Here is an 18,730-nt window from a genome sequence, read left to right as displayed (position 1 = left end):
TGGGTTTGTTTTCCTTGGAGCTGAGGAGGCTGAGGGGGGACATGATTGAGGTGTACAAAATTATGAGGGGCATAGATAGGATGGATGCTGAGGAGCTTTTTCCCTTAGTAGAGGGGTCGATAACTAGGGGGCATAGATTCAAGGTAAAGGGCGGGAGGTTTAGAGGGGATTTGAGAAAGAACTTTTTCACCCAGAGGGTGGTTGGAGTCTGGAACTCACTGCCTGAAAGGGTTGTGGAGGCAGAAACCCTCACAACATTTAAGAAGCATATGGATGTGCACTTGAAATGCCATAACATACAAGGCTACGGGCCAAATGCTGGAATATGGGATTAGATTAGACAGGGCTTGATGGCCGGCGCGGACACGATGGGCCGAAGGGCCTCTATCCGTGCTGTATTACTCTATGACTCTATGAGATGTTGGCAGAGTCCAACCTGAGACTACACAAGGTAGCATCGAACAGTGGACAGGTGATGGAAGCCTTCCCTGCAGAGGACCGTGCTAAGGATCTGAAGGATTTGCACCTTGGAGTGGATCCTCTCTCCCTTCAACGGAGCCTAGGGCTCTCCTGGAACCTGGAAACAGACAGCTTCACATTCCTGGTGTCCCGTGAAGAAAGGCCATTCACAAGGAGAGGTGTCCTGTCCACAGTCAACAGTTTGTACGACTCTCTGGGGTTCGTAGCTCCCATAACAAGGCAAGGAAAAGCATTAGTATGGGAACACTCATCTGATCAGAGTGAGTGGGATGCTCCACTCCTCCCAGAAAAAGAAGCAAAATGGAACCTATGGAAGGAGTCCTTGAAGGCTCTCGAAGACCCGCACATAGAGAGGTGCTACATTCCAGTCTCGCTGTCTTCAACACAGAGAAGAGAGCTGTGCATCTTCTCAGACACTTCTACAGTAGCAATAGGAGCTGTGGCCTATTTGAGAGCAGCTGACACTGACGGGAAATACCATGTTGGATTTGTTATGGGGAAGTCCAAGTTGGCCCCTCGGCCTGCCCACACCATTCCATGTCTCGAGCTTTGTGCAGCTGTGCTGGCTGTTCAGTTGTACGAGTTGATCAGAGATGAGATTGACATCGATGTGGGTGCCGTCAAGTTCTTCAAAGACAGCCAAGCACACAGAAATGAATGGCCAGTGGGACTGGTTGTCAAAACTCTGCCGAGCAGGGACAACAGGGTCCGCAAGGTGGAGGTGAAGATTGTCAAGGAGGGGACTGTCAAAGTGTTTCTGAGGCCAGTCTCAGAGATCGTAGTCCTCCTTTCTGAAGAAACCTAGAGAAAGGATTCTGAGTATGTTTGCAGCCAAAGGACGTTTTCTTTAGGTTTTATTTTGTATCTGTAGTGGTACAATGGAATTATACCAAGCGGGGAGTGTGCTGCCTTCCTTTAGGAATTTATGTTAGTTTTCAAGTTAATTCAGGGGTTTGAGTAATTTGGGTCGATTCCCATTGTGTGCCGCCACCTAGTGGATATTTGGTACCTAGCAAGTACAGTAAAGCACAGTAAAGTGCAGTAAAGTAAAATTGCTGTAAAGTAAAATTGCTGTATATCACAAGACCTGCAGCTCGACACATGGTGTTGCAATTATTTTCTTGTTATGCTTTGGCCTTGGACACTATTGTCTGTAAGTACTTGAGAATGTTATAGATGATTAGTGTACACTATATTTTGCAGAAAATGTTTAGTTTGTAACCTTTCTCTGTAAGCAAACCTACACAGCTAGCCATGAATTGCTCGCTCTCTGTATCTAGCTGGTTAACTTGTAGCTGTATTTTGATGCACTATGTACAGGGCTAATTTAAAGTGAATGTAAGAGAATGCCTTTCAGTTTGCTAAATGTATATTCACAGTAAGTTTTCACGTGTTTTGGTAAGTTACATGCCAAATGTACTGTGTTGCTCACGCTTACCTAAGTTTGTGTATGCATATCAGTTATGTGCTTGTGTACTAATGTATGCTTCCACTTCTGTATTGTATTTCAGTTTCACAATAAGAATCTTTCAGTAAAGTTTACAAGAAAAGTCAAGCCTTGTGATTTTTATGGGAAGGTATCAAGTTGTTAGCTACCTGTCTAGCTCTGCATAGGAACGTGCTGCAAGGGCAGAATAACAGTTAAATAGCATTAATAATTTATCCCCTTGTTCACTGACCCAACTATATCCCTAAGTTCTGGTAGTAACTCAACAGCTAGAGAAATGAGAACTGCGGAACTGCCAGTAATCTATCTTTACTGCCACAACGAAGTCCAGAAACAAGTAGCTTCCAATAGCAGCATTTATTCCACCAGTAGGAAAGCTGTCTCGGAATCAACAGAAAGCCCTTGGACTTGCAATCTATTTGTTGGCAATCTATTCAAACACTTTAGGTACATCTCAGGAAAGTGTATTCTCTGCTAACTGGGTGGTCCTGCAACATTCATTGCCAGAAACCTGCGAAAGATTACTTTTAATATCTAATCTATTGGCACCTTTGCTCAATAATCAAGAAAATCTCACTCTGGAGCTGCCTTGTTGCACAGTAGTTGAAGTACAGGCTTCATGCCACATAATGCTGGATTCAGGGGACTGGGCTAACCATAATATTATGCCTGGTTACAAATGTGCCATGTTGGTACCTTCCCTTCCTTATCATATATTAGAGAACAGTTTACGCCAATGATCCAAGGGAAACTGTGGAAAAAGGGGCGGATTTGAGAACAAGTTTGCAGGAGTAGAATTTTGCATACATTGACAAACTCAGAAATCAGGCACAGCATCACAGTTTCACTCATTTTACTGTTCATTTCATTTCGCTCTCTGGAGAAAAATTGACTGATTTTATTAAAGTAGAGTGTCTGTGTTGAGATTATGCCATAGTGTGAACAGTGCAGAGAAACCTATCACCCACTGCTAACTGGTGGTATAGCTGACCTGAAGTATTGGTGATGAGACTGAGTTTTATTGTATTTTAAATGATTTTGTAGAATCACGTAAGGCAGTAAATTTTATTTTTGGTTAAGAAAGGAATTCCTCACAATTCTAGATAATTTCTAATTAGGCTGAATTAATAGAATGTTGCACCTAATTGGGTCACTCCTAACAGTTATCATACTGAGGTAAATCATGTATGGAAAGGGTTAAGTTTCTGTTTAAAAAAAAAAGGCTAAATTAATACAATTTTTTAAAGAGTTTTTGAAATGCAATTACCGAAAAGCTGATTGATATTTACATCCTGCGTCATCAGATTCTGTGTAACTCCGAAAAAGTGACACGCCGACTACTGCAAAAACGTAAGCAAATATCAACACCAACAGCAAGATGAAAGTCATTGCCTAGAATAGATTAAAAAGTTGATTGTCAATTTGGAGCACACATAAGTAAGTACAACATAGCACCTGCCCTTAGTTTTATACTCATTGTGGAAACTAACCAAAGTACACAGGGAGCAGATGGCAAAATTATCATAGTGATGTCAAGGTATGTTAAAATCACTACCTTTTCTGAATAGCTTGCAAATCCAAGAAGACGTTAAAAAAAGTACAATGGCCCTGAATTTCTTTGAGTCCTGGGGTGAGCTTCCAGGATAAAGTTGCCAAGAGTGCAGCGGAGGGGATGGAAAATCAGGCAGCATCCAGAAATGCTGGAATTACATCCCAAAGAAGCACAGTGGCAAAATCCTGGTGAGGTCTGGTATGGATGGAACTTTCGTATGCCCCACAGAAGGTCCATGATGTTGGAAGAGGCAGGGCTGGCGGGATGGCCTCCACAGCAAGAATTCCTACAATTCCCACTTCCCGAGAGCTTATAAATCTGGAAGCCAACGAGAAACCATCGTGGTTTCAGAACAGTGTCATGGCCTGGACGTGCCTGAACATAGGAACAAAAGCAGACCATTCAAGCCTGTTCCACAATTCAATTAGATCACGGCTGATCTGTACCTCAACTCTATTTACTTGCCTTTGCCCCACGTTCCTTTATACCACATGTAACAAAAATCTAGTGATCTCAGTTCTGAAAATTTCAATTGACCCAGCATCCACAGCCTTTTAGGGAAGAGATGTTCCAGATTTCCACTGTCCTTTGTGTGAAAGGATGCTTCCTGATTTCACTCCTATATGGCCTTGCTCTAGTTTTAAGATTATGCCCTCTTGTTCTGGATCCGTCCCACCAGAGGAAATAATTTTGCTGCATCTCCCCCCCAATCGATTCTCTTTATTTATTATAAATACGTTGAACAGATCATCCCTCAACCTTCTAAACTCTAAAGGGAATACAAGCCAAGGTTATGCAACCTGTCCTCGTAATTTAACCCTTAAGTCCTGGTATTACTCTGGTGAATATGCACTGTACCTCCTCCAAGGCCAATATATCTTTCCTGAGGTGCGGTGCCCAAATCCAAACACAGTACTCCAGATGGGGTCTGACCAATGCTCTATACAAGTGAAACATCACTTCCTCAATTTTGAATTCCAACCCCCTTGAGATAATGTTCCATTTGCCTTTTTGATTACATTTTGTACCTGTGCGCTAGCTTCTAGCAATTTCTGTACATGGACACCCAAATCCCTTTGCTTCTCCACAGGTCCTACTCTCTCACCATTAAGAAAATATTCCAATTTATCTTTCTTGGATCCAAAGTGGATGACCTCACATTTACCCACATTGAACTCCATTCTGCTGCAGATTTGCCCAATCACTTAGTTTGTCTGTGTCCCTTTGTAACTTCCTGCTCCCACCTACACAATTTACTGCGCCTCCTAACTTGATGTCATCTGCAAACCGGGATATATAACTCTATGGGCTAAAAATTGAGTAGCGCCCCAATGCTAACTTTGCCGGGCGCTAAAACTAGCGCCCCGGAAAAATTAGCGTCCCTGCGCCGGAAATTGAGTGGTTGCGCCCCAAGAGGGAAGTGGGGTGCTACTGGAAGCACCCCGCATCCCTCTTGGGGCGCTGTGAGTCAATATTGTGGCGTTATGTGCCACAGCGCCACACGCTGCAGCACGTCGCGCCGCGGTATTGCAGGCCTTCCTTCTTAAAGGGGAGGGGCCTTGTGCAGCGCGACCTGGGGCCCAGCTGGGCCCCCGGTGATCAGGAGTGCAGGCAAAAGAGCCCGGCACTCAAGAGAAGTGCCGGGCTCTTGGAGCGCAGCCAGCACTCCGCGGGGCGGGGGGAGGTGGTGTTTCAGGAGGTCTGGGACGGGAGCGCAGGCAAGTGCTGGCAGGCGGCCAGCAACAAAAATGGCCGCCCCGCACCTTGCCTTTAAATTGCGCCTCCCCGGCCGCAGGTACGCCCCCCCTGACCCCGTCGGACATAGCGTCCGGCGGTAAGTCAGGGGGCGCTCCCGAAGATTGTGGCCGGGGCGTGAGCAGGGCGCTGCGCATGCCAATGACATCATCGCCAGCGGCACAGCGCCACAGGGCGCTACCACTAACCTCCCGCTGAATTTTGCAGGAGGTGTGGGCAGTGCCGCGCCCGGGCGCTAGTTGCTTTGCGTCCTGTTAGCGCCCTCTTAAGGCGCTAACGGGAGACGCAACCAACTGAATTTTTCCCCCTATATTCCTTCATCCAAGTCATTAACATATATATATGATAAAAGTTGTGGCCCCAGAACAGATCCCTGGCGAACACCAATCCCGCCAATCCGAATACGTAACCTTTATCCCCACTCTCTGTCTCCCACTTCCCAATCAATTTTCAACCCAAGTCAAAAGGCTCTCATTTTCACTAATAATCTCTTGTGTGGAACCATGTGTGTCAGCTGTGGCTCAGTGGGTAGCACCCTTGCCTCTGAGTCAGAAGGTTGTGGGTTCAAGTCCAACTCCAGGAACTTGAGCTCATAAAGCTAGGCTGACACTCCAGTGCAGTACTGAGGGAGTGCTGCACTGTTGGAGGTGCTATCTTTTGGATGAGATGTTAAACCGAGGCCCTGTCTGCTCTCTCAGGTGGACGTAAAAGATCCCATGTCACTATTTCAAAGAGGAGCTGGGGAGTTATCCCCGGTGTCCTGGCCAATATTTATCTCTCAATCAACATAACAAAAAAACAGGTTATCTGGTCATTATCACATTGCTGTTTGTGGGACCTTGCTGTGCGCAAATTGGCTACCGCGTTTCCCACATTACAACAGTGATTACACTCCAAAAGTACTTCATTGGCTGTAAAGCGCTTTGAGACGTCTGGTGGTCATGAAAGGTGCTATATAAATGTAAGTCTTTCTTTATATCAAGTGCCTTTTGGAAGTGCATTGAGATAGCATCAATAAACACTTTGTTATCTACCTTATTAGTGACCTCCTTAAAAAAAACCGCTGGATTAGTCAGACATGACCTACCCTTCATAAATCCATGTTGACTCTCTTTGGTCAGCTAATACTTGTCAAAGTGCTCAGTCACTCTATCTCTGATGATAGATTCCAGTAATGGCCCCACAACTGCAATTAAACTGATGGATCTGTAGTTACCTGGTCTCTCGCTCCCTCCCTTCTTAAATAATGGAACAAAATCAGTAAATTTCTAACTGAAATGCACAATTTCCAAATCAAGAAAGCTTTGAAAGTTTATGACTAACGCTTCTGCAATTTCTTCACCTACTTCTTTTAAAACCCTGGAGTGGAAACCATCAGGTCCTGGACATTTATCTATCCAAAGTCCCAATATTTCCTCCATTACCATTTGGTTACTTATATTGAACCCAATAAGTTTGTCCCCTTGATTTAATTTTAGTTTCCCTTCTATCACAGGTATTTTATCCTCTTCCTCTGCTGTGAAAACATACACAAAATACTCGCTTAATAAATCTGCCATTATCTTGTTGCCCACTACAGTATCACCTGCGTCTGTCTTTAATGGGCCCACATCTCCTTTAGCCAATTTCTTAATATATTCATAAAAACTTTTGCTGTTGGCTTTGATATCCCTTGCAAGTTTTTTTCATATTCCCTCTTCTTACTTTCTTTGTGTCCTTTTACTTTTTATAGGTCTCCTAGTCCAGTGGATTACCACTTTTCTTAGCATTTGTGCAAGCCAGTTCCTTTAGTTTTATACGCCGTCTTACCTCATATGTTGGCCATGGATGCTTCACTGTACAAGTGGAACTTCTGCTCTTTAGGGGCATTTATTTAGTCTTGTATTGTGCTAAATACTTCTTTGAATATCTCCCACTGCTTTTCTGTAGGTTTACCTCAGCCCAGTTTAACGTGTTCAGCTTACGTCTCATTCCTTCAAAGTCAGCGTTATTTAAGTTTAAAACCTTGGCTTATGTGTGATCTTTCTCCTTCTCAAACTTAACGTCAAAGACTATCATGTTATGGTCACTGTTTCCAAGATGCTCCCTTACTGTCAGATTATTCATTAATTCTGTCTCGTTGCTCATTACTAAATTTAGTATGGCTTGTTCCATTGTCAGTTCAAAAATATTGTTTCAGAAAACTGTCCTGGATACACTTTAGAAATTCATTGCCTGAACGAATTGAGGTGCTTTGCATCTCCCAGTCTATGTGAAAATAAAAATCTGCTATTATAATCACATTGTTTGTTCCACATGTTTCCTAGATCCCCGCATTTATACATCCCCTCATTACATCACTATAATCAGGAGAAGACAGTTGTTGGATCAAGTAAATTGGTCCTCTTATAAAGTAGGATAATTGCTAACAGTTTGAAGGATTTTTAAAGCATCATGATTGGCTCACCCAAATCAGCTTGCCAGTGATGCATCTTCCTATCCCACTCACCCCGTGACCCAAAGCAGGTGCCCAACTTGTGCTCATACTGGCATGGGCACTAGCAACAATAGTTAAATGAGCTGACCTTGCCCAGATACTCTGGTGGAGTCAGAAGTGGAGGCCGCTGGTGCGGGAATCCTACTCTACTGCAGTTTTGGCGGTGGAGCGGATTCAAAAATTTTAGGTACGAGCATATAGATACATATATTAGTCGATCTCTCATCGTGTCGCACACAAGGAGTACAGTCTTCAGGTGAAGTGGGATTCGAGGGGTAGGGGATACTAAACCAGGCCAACGGGACATAATACATTTCAAAGTCCTACATTTTGTCCTTATTTTTGAATTTTCATTATAAATTCCTATGATGGAAACTGCCTATGTAAACTTGCTGTGATGTCATTACACCTCCCTGCCAGCGGTGATGCTGTAATGCTTCCGCTGGGGAGGAATTTGTAATTGCAGCCTGACAAGTTTCATGCAGGCAGTTTCCATTGTAAGGGTGTACAGAGGAATTTATAATGGAAAAAGTGAATAGGGAATATGCACAGACTATAGTTATCTCATATGTTATAGATTATATTATATATTGTAGATACAGATATTATATATTATAGATATAAGTATGGGCAATCTCATAATTAACATATAATCATATCCAAGAAGTTAGCTTTAATTATTCTATTTATTATTGCATAGTAAGTGCAGAATGTGTTACCATTGGGTTTGGTTATGTAACTACTTTGAATTACTTTGTGTTTTCACCACTTGAATAAGGTCTTGCATAGTCACCAATGTTTCCGCTAAGGTGCGTGCGCATGCGTGTGCAGCCATGCAGTAATTTGCAAGGTCCCGCGCAGGCCGCTTACCGGCTATTACATTGTAAATACCGCGCATGCGCCAAAATTTAAAGGGACCGCGCATTAAAAGAAACAGGCCGCGCAGAACAAAGCGCAGTTTACAGGGAACATTGACAGTCACTTGGACGATTTTAATGGAATCACTTGAAATCCATGTGGTTGTTGATGGAGTTAAGAGTTCAATATTGTAGGATTATCCACCCATTTCTCATATTGACATTTATTAAAGTTTTTATAAAAATACCAGTAAATTGCCAGTGGTGCTTCTCACAGTCATTTGATGGATCTACGTTTTTTTTGTGTACAAGATGGCAACGGAGTTGGGAAAGACATCATAAACTCACACCACTGAACCACAGAGTAGCCAGAGCCTGCAACCAAATTGGCACAGTTGACAGAACAATTTAATGGGCTTTGTTGCCATAACAATTTATAATGGGAAATGTTGACAAACGTGACCAAAACTTATTACAAAAGGGAGTAAGGTTTGTGGGCAGGGTAGAAGATTTTTAAATAAAATATATTGATATATATTCATTTTTTAAACTACTGACAAATAAGGGCACATTTAACTCCCTCTGCCCAGTATAAACTGGGCAGTAGCAACCCAAAAATGGCGGTAGATCATTTATTGCCCCAGTTATTCTGCTACTCTGGCTGCCACCATCTTGGGTAGGGTCCTGGGCGTCTGGAGTGCCCACCTGATTCAGGTGGGAGACTACTTGTAATGAGAGAGATAGAGAAGTACAGGGAGGGTGTTGCAGAGAGTAGGAGCAGTGCAGCTGAAGGCTCTACCATCATTGGTGGGATGAAGGCAGAGAAATGCTGTGAAGGATGGAGTCATAGGAATGAATTAGGGTACAAAGGGCGGAAGAGATTTCAGAGATAGAATGGAGCAAGCCCATGGAGAGAATTACAGAAAAGGATAAGGATATTGAATTTAATGCATTGGGGGACGGGGAGACAATGTAGATCAGAGAGGACAGGTGGGATGGGTAAACCGATTTAATGCAGGTCAGAATATGTGCAACAGAGTTTATGGATGGTGGAGATGGGAGGCTTGCAAGGAGAGCATTAGAGTATTTAAGTCTAGGGGTGACAAAGTCATGTATAAGTGCTTCAGTCGCAGAAGGACTTCATTACAGATGGAGGCGGGTCATGTTGTAGAGGTGGCAGCAAGTGGTCTTGGTGATGGATAGGATGTGGAGTTTACAGCTTATACTTGAACAGGATTCCAAGATTCTGACAAATATTGTAGATGGAACGTTAAATAAATGATTGACCCAGAAATTCGTGTCTCAACGCGTGAGCACGCACGGGGTACTCACGCGTAGGCCCAATGAAAGTGCCGGTTTCGTGCGTGCACTGCGCATGCGGGGGAAACCGGCACTTCCGTTCCCCTGAAAGAAGGGGTTGACAGGTGGAACGCGTGCGCCGGAGAGGCAGCGCGTGCGCATCGAACCTATGTTTTTTTTCCAGGTTTTTCCGGGAGGGTAAGTCTCCAGAAGTTACACTTTTAAAAAGCAGTCGCAAGGCCTGCTTTTATCAAGGTAAGTGGTGAATTAATTAAAATTAAAACATTTTTTCCACAGGTTTATTATTTTTAAATACTTTAAAGAAAGGTAAGTTTATTTTTAGCCCCGTTAGAAAATGTAACTAATTTTTTCAAAAATTTAAATTATTGTTTAAAATAGTTATTTCATGTAATTTATAGTTATTTTAAAAATGTGATTTAAAAAAAAAAAATTATTTGAAGTTTTAGTGATGTTTTGGGGCTTATAGTATTTATAGGTTTGACAGCTCTTCCTGTCAAACTTATGAATGAAGCATTCCCTGCTACCATTGGCTCCCCATGGCCCACGTGATCCCAGGGGATGCTTCGAACTAACTGCGCCCCTGGGATACGCAAGCACTGCGTGCCGGCAGTTGGAGGAGGCCCAGGATCGGAATCCCACGCGGGCCCACAGCTCAACGGCCGGTGCGCTAGGTAAGTGCAGGTCGGGGGCTTGCACCCGTGGGAAGCCCCCAACCCGAATTTCTGGGCCAATGTTTGTGTTAAATTGTAGACGTAAAGTGCTTGTGCTGTCCATGTATGTTCACTTCACCCACCGTTGTAGACAATTAATATACCATTACCTTAAATGCTTTCGTCATAGCCAATAAAATCAGCCGCACTTGATGAAATCTTCTCATCCTTTTCAAAGAACGTAAAACTCTGAAGGTTCGGAAAACTTTTAAAAAGCGGAGTTCAATAGTGGTTTCAAGCTGAGTTGTTTTGACAACGTCTGGAACTATAGACTGGTTACAAAAGAGAATCAGAAAAATTATGAGTTTGATAAACATTGCGATTTTTTTCAACCCACCTTAGTTTTTGATAGAGCAGATATGTGAATGTAATTGCTGCATATATTACAAGGCCTGAGCAATTTTACACAGATAAAAAGTTTCTACTTCCAAAACCCAGTTCCCATTCTTTCCCAGCCCTTGCCTGCTCCCTCCAATAAACCAACTTAAGGACCTATCCTTCTGCCCCTAGTCTCCCAATTCCGCTTAGCCCAAACCCCTGCCCCTTTCCAGCCCCAGTTTCTCTCTTACTTGCACGCTTTCCAGGAGCTCCTTGATACCCTTTCCATGTTCAATCCCAGTAGCAACCTTTGACCTGTTATGTGTCGGTTGCCATTAAAGAAAAAACAGCAATGAAATGAGAGAAACAGAAGGCAACATTCTTCAGGCCTGAATACTGAAACCATTACTTTTGATAAAGCTATTAAACTAGATAGGAGAGAGGGCCAGGAGAAAACCGGATTCCAGAGGAGGCAGATTGTAGGGTAGAAGGTAGTCAACTGGTGAGTATGGATAATATTACCCAGAGTGAAATACCTGAATGAGAGACCAGAAATAAGCAGACAGCGAGGAACATGAAAAGGGGTAAATCTATAAGCTGCAGCTCTATGAATGCTGGAAACAAAATGCCAGAATTGGAGACTATGAAGACAACAGAGAACTATGATGTAATAGGAATAACAAAAGCATAGCTAAGTTGAGAGAATGGAAATGAATTTAGCATTCAAAGGTATAGAGTGTTCAGAAAAAACAGAGGGGGCAGAAAAGGAGGCGGTATAGGCATATACATCAAGGACACCTGGGACGGGGAGGTAAATGATGTTGATTCTATGGGAGGGACCAAGCTGCACAGTGAACTACTCTCGTTAGGCAATTCGAAAATGAAAATAATCCAAGCCTAGGGATATGCTGCAGACCTCCAGGTCAGCATAAGAAGGAGTACAGTTTGCTCTACAAAGTGATAGGAAGGGTATGTGAGCAGAGACAAGAAGTTATTTCAGTGTTATTTCAATCAACCAAAATATAAACTGGGAAACCCCAAGTGGTTTAGAGTCAGAGTTGATAAATATAACATGCATCAAGGCAGCCAGGAAAGGCAGTGCTCATCTTGACCTGGTATTCATTAATGCCCCTGATAACTAATAGGAAATGAAAGTTGGCGCACTCTGGAAGACAGCGTCCATAGAATGATCAAGTTCAACGTGAATCAGTGGTCAGGTATACCCAAGACCAGAAGTCAGTATATAACTTTAAAAGGGCTGAATTCAAAGAAATGAGGGAATAACTAAAGGAAATAAATTGGGGTTAGTTGCTCAACAACTAGAGTAGAGACAAATGGAAGACTTTCAAAGGTATAATCCTGAGCATAAAGGATAAATACATTCTTAAAACCAACAAGCTCAGACTAAACAAATGTGACACTGAGTAGATAAACAAAAAAATTAAATTGAAATAAATAGCCGCTACAAATCCTGGAAGGAAAAAGGGAAAGGGGTTCACGGTGATGAATATAAGAAAATGAAGAAATATGTTAAAGAATGATCAGAGAGCAAAGAGGAACCTCAAAAAAAGCATTGCAGCAGAGACTAAACAACCGTAAACAATTCTAAGAGGTGAAAACCATAAAGGTGCAAACAGGATTAAAACGGAGTATGAACACAAAATAGTAAATATTCCAAATGATTGCTTTGTTCTGGACTTATTACATGCAGATAGCACCCTCTGGTGGTAGCTATTGTATAGCAGTGTTAGTGTACAGCAGAGGTCATTTGACCTTTCTTCCTGTTTGACCCCGGAAGTAGTTTTCCAGGAAGAACTTACTGAGTAATGGAGAATCTTCCATGAGGGATTCTCAATCTTATTCCATCTCATCTCATATATGCTAGGCCAAACGCAATATCTGTGAGTATCTTTGTTTGTTAACATGATAGCAACTTTGTCAGTGTAGTATTTGACAATACCTTGGCCTAGAAATTCAGTTGCATTTGCGCCCAATTAGGGGCGAAAGAGTGGGTTGCGCCGGAGGTTGCGTCGCGCCCGAAATTAGGTGGGCCCTAACATCGGCGTTAGCCGGTAGCACTGCGCCGGCACCGATGACGTCATCGGTGTGCGCAGTGCCCCGGTACCGCCCGAAACCACGCCGATCCCCATCTTCAGTAGCGGCCGCCTCTTCCGTGGCGGGCGCTAACAACATCGGGAGACCGGGTCCTTACTGCAGCCTTAGCGGCGCAAGTTAAGGTGGAGGTGCGGGGCGGCCGCTTTTTCGGCGGCCGCCTGCCCGCACCTCCTTCCCCGGCCTCCTCCACCCCCCCCCCGCGGTATTGCCGGCTGGTTTCCGTGGAGCCCGGCACTTCTCCGTTGTGCCGGGCTCTTTTGCCGGCACTTGCAATCGGGGCTCCGGCCGTTGCAGGCACCTCCCCCTTAAGAGAAGGGGGAGGCCTGCAGTACAGCAGCCTGCCGCACCGCATCGGGTGGCGTAGCGGGACCGGGAGCGCTGAAATTCACTTTCAGCGCCCCAAGCGGGGCGGACACACCCTGTACCAGCGCCCGGTTCCGCTTTGGGGCGCTGAAAGTGAATATGGGGCGGGCACAACTGGCTCCACGGCGGGCGCAAAATTTTCGGCGCAAACGTGCTGGCGGGGCTATACCCAATTTCTAGGCCCTTGTTTATAAGAAGTTATTAGTTGGTAGTTACTGAAGTCTAGCTCAAATGTTAGTTAGTTATACAATTAGTCTATTCTATTGTTATAAATATGTTTATGTCTTATGTAACATTTAATGTATAGTACTCAGTTCTATGTACAAAACATACTTTGTCTTTGTTTACAGTTTCACAAATTTGTTCAAGTAAAGCTTCAAAACAGCAAATCGACTTCTCGAGGAATTTTTTGAATGAGTGTTTAACTTGCTGGATAACTAGATAGGAGCACATCTAGCGAGACCAGTACATGCTTCGTCCACATATTCACAACGGAAGACATGAGCAACATGCCCTCCCCAGAGATAACCTAAACAAAATTAATGACTTTGATATAAATAAGATGGAAGCCCTAAAGCTGATTAAAAGGCTTCAATACAAATCAGCCCCCAAGGATTGATCATATTTATCCCAGAATGCAGGGAGAGACTAGGGAGGAGATTTGTAAGAAACTGATAATCATTAATGACTTACTGGACACGGGTGAGGTACCAGTAGATTGGAAACAGATTGGATATGGTGCCCATATTCAAGAAGGGGAACAAAACAGACGCAGGCAACTGCAAACCCATTAGTCGTACTTTAATCCCATGTAACATTGTGAGGAGTAAAGTTGAGGATTATCTGTACAATAGTAACCTAGTAAACAGTAGTCAGCATGGATTCAGAAGGGGAAGATTCTGCCTGACAAACCTCCTCGACTTCTTCAAGGCAGTGATAACCAAAGTGGACTGTGGGAAGGAAGCCCTATGACATGTTGTACCTTGATTTCCAAAAGGTGGTTGACAAATTCTATCCAAAAGTTTAATTTCAAGTAGCGGGGATTCAAGGTGAACCCTGGGAATGGAGAAGAAACCAGCCAAAGGGCAGAAAACATAAAGAGCTCATTTTTGGGATTGGGGGTAATTATTAAGTACGGTGCCCATGGCTTGGTGCTGGGAGCACTATTTTTTCTAATTTATAGAAATGGCCTGGTTTCAGAAACTCAATGCAAAATCGTTAAAATAGGAAGGGCAGTAAAATTGGAAGAGGCAGTTTAGAAATTACAGAATGAGATAGATAAAAAATGTAGGTGGGCAGAAAAATGGAAATTTAATGTAGACACATGTAAAGTTCTGCACATAGACAGAAACAAGAAATTCCAGGCCAGAAGCGTGAGTGCGCTCGGGGTACTCACGCTTCTGGCCGTTGGAAATGCCGGCGTTCAGCAGGAACAGCGCATGCGGGGAACGCCGGCATTTCCAGACCTCGAGCGCGTGCGACTGCACAGGCAGCGCTTGCGCAGTGAACTTCGTGGATTTCATTCATGAAATCCGTGAGGGTAAGTCCTCAGAACTTACACTGAAAAAAAGCAAGTGTAAAGTGGTTCATTGGCTGCGGAGGAAGATATATTTTATCGTGGAGCTTTTGAAATGCAATATTTTTGTTTGGGAAAGGGAGGGAAGTTATTTTAAGAAATTTTAAGTAAGTTTTAAAGTTAAAATTTTTTTTTTTAAAGGGTTTTCAGAACGGTAGGTAGAAGGAGCAATTGTGGCTGCGTGAATGGAATGTGAGAATGAGTTATGTATGTATGTCCACATATATTCCTTTACGTATATGTATGTATGTTTTATATTCCTTTACTATGAATGTATGTTTTTAATTATGATTTTCCAATAAGTTACTTTCTCTGAAAGTCATAATTAAATAATACATTCATACACATAAGTAAAGGAATATATACATAACACGCAAAGGAATATATACAGACATACATACTTTCAGAAGCTCCACGATAAGAAATATCTTCCTCCGCAGCCTCTGGAGCAACTGTACCCATGCTTTTTTCATGTGTAAGTTGTAATGACTGGACCTCACTGAAAGCATTAATGAAAGCGGCGAATTATACTGCGCACGCGCTGCATGTGCAGTCGCACGCGTTCTGCCTCTGAACCCCTTCGTTCAGAGGACAGGAAATGCCGGTTTTCCCCACATGCACTCTGCATGCTGAAAACCGGCATTTCATCCGGCCAGATGCGTAAGTACCCCGACCGTACTAGCGCATTTGGAAGGGAATTATTGGGCCAACATTTTACATGTCAATAAAATAAAAAATTTAACACTTGCACGACTTGCCCCCTCGCATCTGCGACTGAGGGTCCAAGGAGGTGCATTGCGCAAGAGGTCATCATCGGACGTATCCTCACACTGTTCCCTTTGGGGAACTGTATGAAGTGGTGGAAGGATTTATGGCCGTGATTAACGCTCATTCCGTGACCGTAACCATCTTTGAACCAGCCATTAGGGTGGTTAGTCCTATGGCGGGAGGGTTTTACGGGCTCCCACAACCCATCTGAGGGGGGGGGGCCACCAACACCCACGGACGCAAGTATCCCGCTGGATGTCCACCCAGAATTTAAAGTTGGAGCTCCGACTCCACTTGCCGGGACTGTCTGGAGTGGGGTTCAAAACCCTACTCCTTCTGGCCCAGCGGAGGGGATGCTTACTGCTACGCAAAAGGCCCACTCCGCACAAAAGGTGACACCCATACGTTTCCTGCGCCTTTTCCCTCCCCGTGACTGGAGCCCTATGCTGCCATTTCACGTTGCTAATCGGATTGGGCGTTTGTCATAGCGGTAGGATCCCCGCCGCTGGGCCAGATCAGGGTAGGGTTTCGAACCCCGCTCCAGACAGTCCCGGCAAGTGGAGTCGGAGCTCCGGCTCTAAATTCTGGGTTGACATCCAGTGGGATATTTGCGTCCGTGGGTGTAGGTGGCCCCCCCTCCTTGTATAGCTTGTGGGAGCCCGTAAAACCCTCCCGCCATAGGACTAACCGCCCTAATGGCTGGTTCAAAGATGGTTACGGTCACGGAATGAGCGTTAATCACGGCCATAAATCCTTCCACCACTTCATACAGTTCCCCAAAGGGAACAGTGTGAAGACACGTATGACGACGACATTGCTAAATAAATAAATGGAATTAAAAAAATTCTTTTAGGGCTTTTAAAAGTCTTTAAATTGCTTTAATTCTCTTTAAAACTACTTCAGATTACTCAAAATAATGTAAACATTTAAATTTTTTTATAAAAGTTACCAAAATCTTCAAAAAACTTCCAAAAACCTATTTAAACTGCTGCTTTGCATGTAAAAAAGCAAAGCAGCTTGACAGAAACATTGGGGGCGTGTCCAGTGAAACTGAGACCTCAAGGGGCGTGTCTCACTTACACTGCACGCTCCTGGGTCCGCGCTGGCTGCACTCCTGGGCGGCGTGACGTCATACGCTGCCCGGGATTCTTGTTTCAGTTTCTGGAAGTGCAGGCGTCCCTGGAGCTGATTGGCAGGAGCGCGGGGTAAGTGCAAATACGGGGCTTGCACGCGCTGCAAGCCCCGTTCTGGAATTTCTGGCCCAATAAGTGACACATACTCCACAAATGTAATGGGCCAGAAATTCCAGAACGGGGCTTGCAGCGCGTGCAAGCCCCGTATTTGCACTTACCCCGCGCTCCTGCCGATCAGCTCCAGGGACGCCTGCACTTCCAGAAACTGAAGCAAGAATCCCGGGCAGCGTATGACGTCACGCCGCCCAGGAGCACAGCCAGCGCGGACCCAGGAGCGTGCAGTGTAAGTGAGACACGCCCCTTGAGGTCTCAGTTTCACTGGACACGCCCCCAATGTTTCTGTCAAGCTGCTTTGCTTTTTTACATGCAAAGCAGCAGTTTAAATAGGTTTTTGGAAGTTTTTTGAAGATTTTGGTAACTTTTATAAACTTTTTAAAATGTTTACATTATTTTGAGTAATCTGAAGTAGTTTTAAAGAGAATTAAAGCAATTTAAAGACTTTTAAAAGCCCTAAAAGAATTTTTTTAATTCCATTTATTTATTTAGCAATGTCGTCGTCATACGTGTCTTCACACTGTTCCCTTTGGGGAACTGTATGAAGTGGTGGAAGGATTTATGGCCGTGATTAACGCTCATTCCGTGACCGTAACCATCTTTGAACCAGCCATTAGGGCGGTTAGTCCTATGGCGGGAGGGTTTTACGGGCTCCCACAAGCTATACAAGGAGGGGGGGCCACCCACACCCACGGACGCAAATATCCCACTGGATGTCAACCCAGAATTTAGAGCCGGAGCTCCGACTCCACTTGCCGGGACTGTCTGGAGCGGGGTTCGAAACCCTACCCTGATCTGGCCCAGCGGCAGGGATCCTACCGCTATGACAAAGGCCCAATCCGATTAGCAACGTGAAATGGCAGCATAGGGCTCCAGTCACGGGGAGGGAAAAGGCGCAGGAAACGTATGGGTGTCACCTTTTGTGCGGAGTGGGCCTTTTGCGTAGCAGTAAGCATCCCCGCCGCTGGGCCAGAAGGAGTAGGGTTTTGAACCCCACTCCAGACAGTCCCGGCAAGTGGAGTCGGAGCTCCAACTTTAAATTCTGGGTGGACATCCAGCGGGATACTTGCGTCCGTGGGTGTTGGTGGCCGCCCCCCCCCCTCAGATGGGTTGTGGGAGCCCGTAAAACCCTCCCGCCATAGGACTAACCACCCTAATGGCTGGTTCAAAGATGGTTACGGTCACGGAATGAGCGTTAATCACGGCCATAAATCCTTCCACCACTTCATACAGTTCCCCAAAGGGAACAGTGTGAGGATACGTCCGATGATGACCTCTTGCGCAATGCACCTCCTTGGACCCTCAGTCGCAGGTGCGAGGGGGCAAGTGGTGCAAGTGTTAAATTTTTTATTTTGTTGACATGTAAAATGTTGGCCCAATAATTCCCTTCCAAATGCGCTAGTACGGTCGGGGGTACTTACGCATCTGGCCGGATGAAATGCCGGTTTTCAGCATGCACAGTGCATGTGGGGAAAACCGGCATTTCCTGTCCTCTGAACGAAGGGGTTCAGAGGCAGAACGCGTGCGACTGCACATGCAGCGCGTGCGCAGTATAATTCGCCGCTTTCATTAATGCTTTCAGTGAGGTCCAGTCATTACAACTTACACATGAAAAAAGCATGGGTACAGTTGCTCCAGAGGCTGCGGAGGAAGATATTTCTTATCGTGGAGCTTCTGAAAGTATGTATGTCTGTATATATTCCTTTGCGTGTTATGTATATATTCCTTTACTTATGTGTATGAATG

The 18,730-nt window shown here is 44.5% G+C and overlaps 1 protein-coding gene across 1 annotated transcript in view; it reads right to left on the bottom strand.

Annotated features, from left to right (window-relative positions):
- Nucleotides 1–18,730, bottom strand: part of LOC147100099 (cation channel sperm-associated protein 2-like) — a 65,747-nt gene that overhangs the window by 15,969 nt on the left and 31,048 nt on the right. The window contains exons 6-7 of the mRNA XM_085968983.1: nucleotides 10,708–10,869; nucleotides 3,195–3,319 (exon numbers count right to left, since the gene is read on the bottom strand). Of these exons, the coding sequence (XP_085825109.1) occupies nucleotides 3,195–3,319; nucleotides 10,708–10,869 (287 nt within the window). The remainder of the gene's footprint in view (nucleotides 1–3,194; nucleotides 3,320–10,707; nucleotides 10,870–18,730) is intronic.

Source organism: Somniosus microcephalus, chromosome 27 (genome assembly GCF_052327205.1).
Source record: "Somniosus microcephalus isolate GS21.2 chromosome 27, FLI_Smic_1.0, whole genome shotgun sequence".
Lineage (NCBI taxonomy): Eukaryota > Metazoa > Chordata > Chondrichthyes > Squaliformes > Somniosidae > Somniosus > Somniosus microcephalus.
The sequence above is the reverse complement of the archived record's forward strand: the minus strand, read 5'-3'. Positions and strand labels throughout refer to the sequence as shown.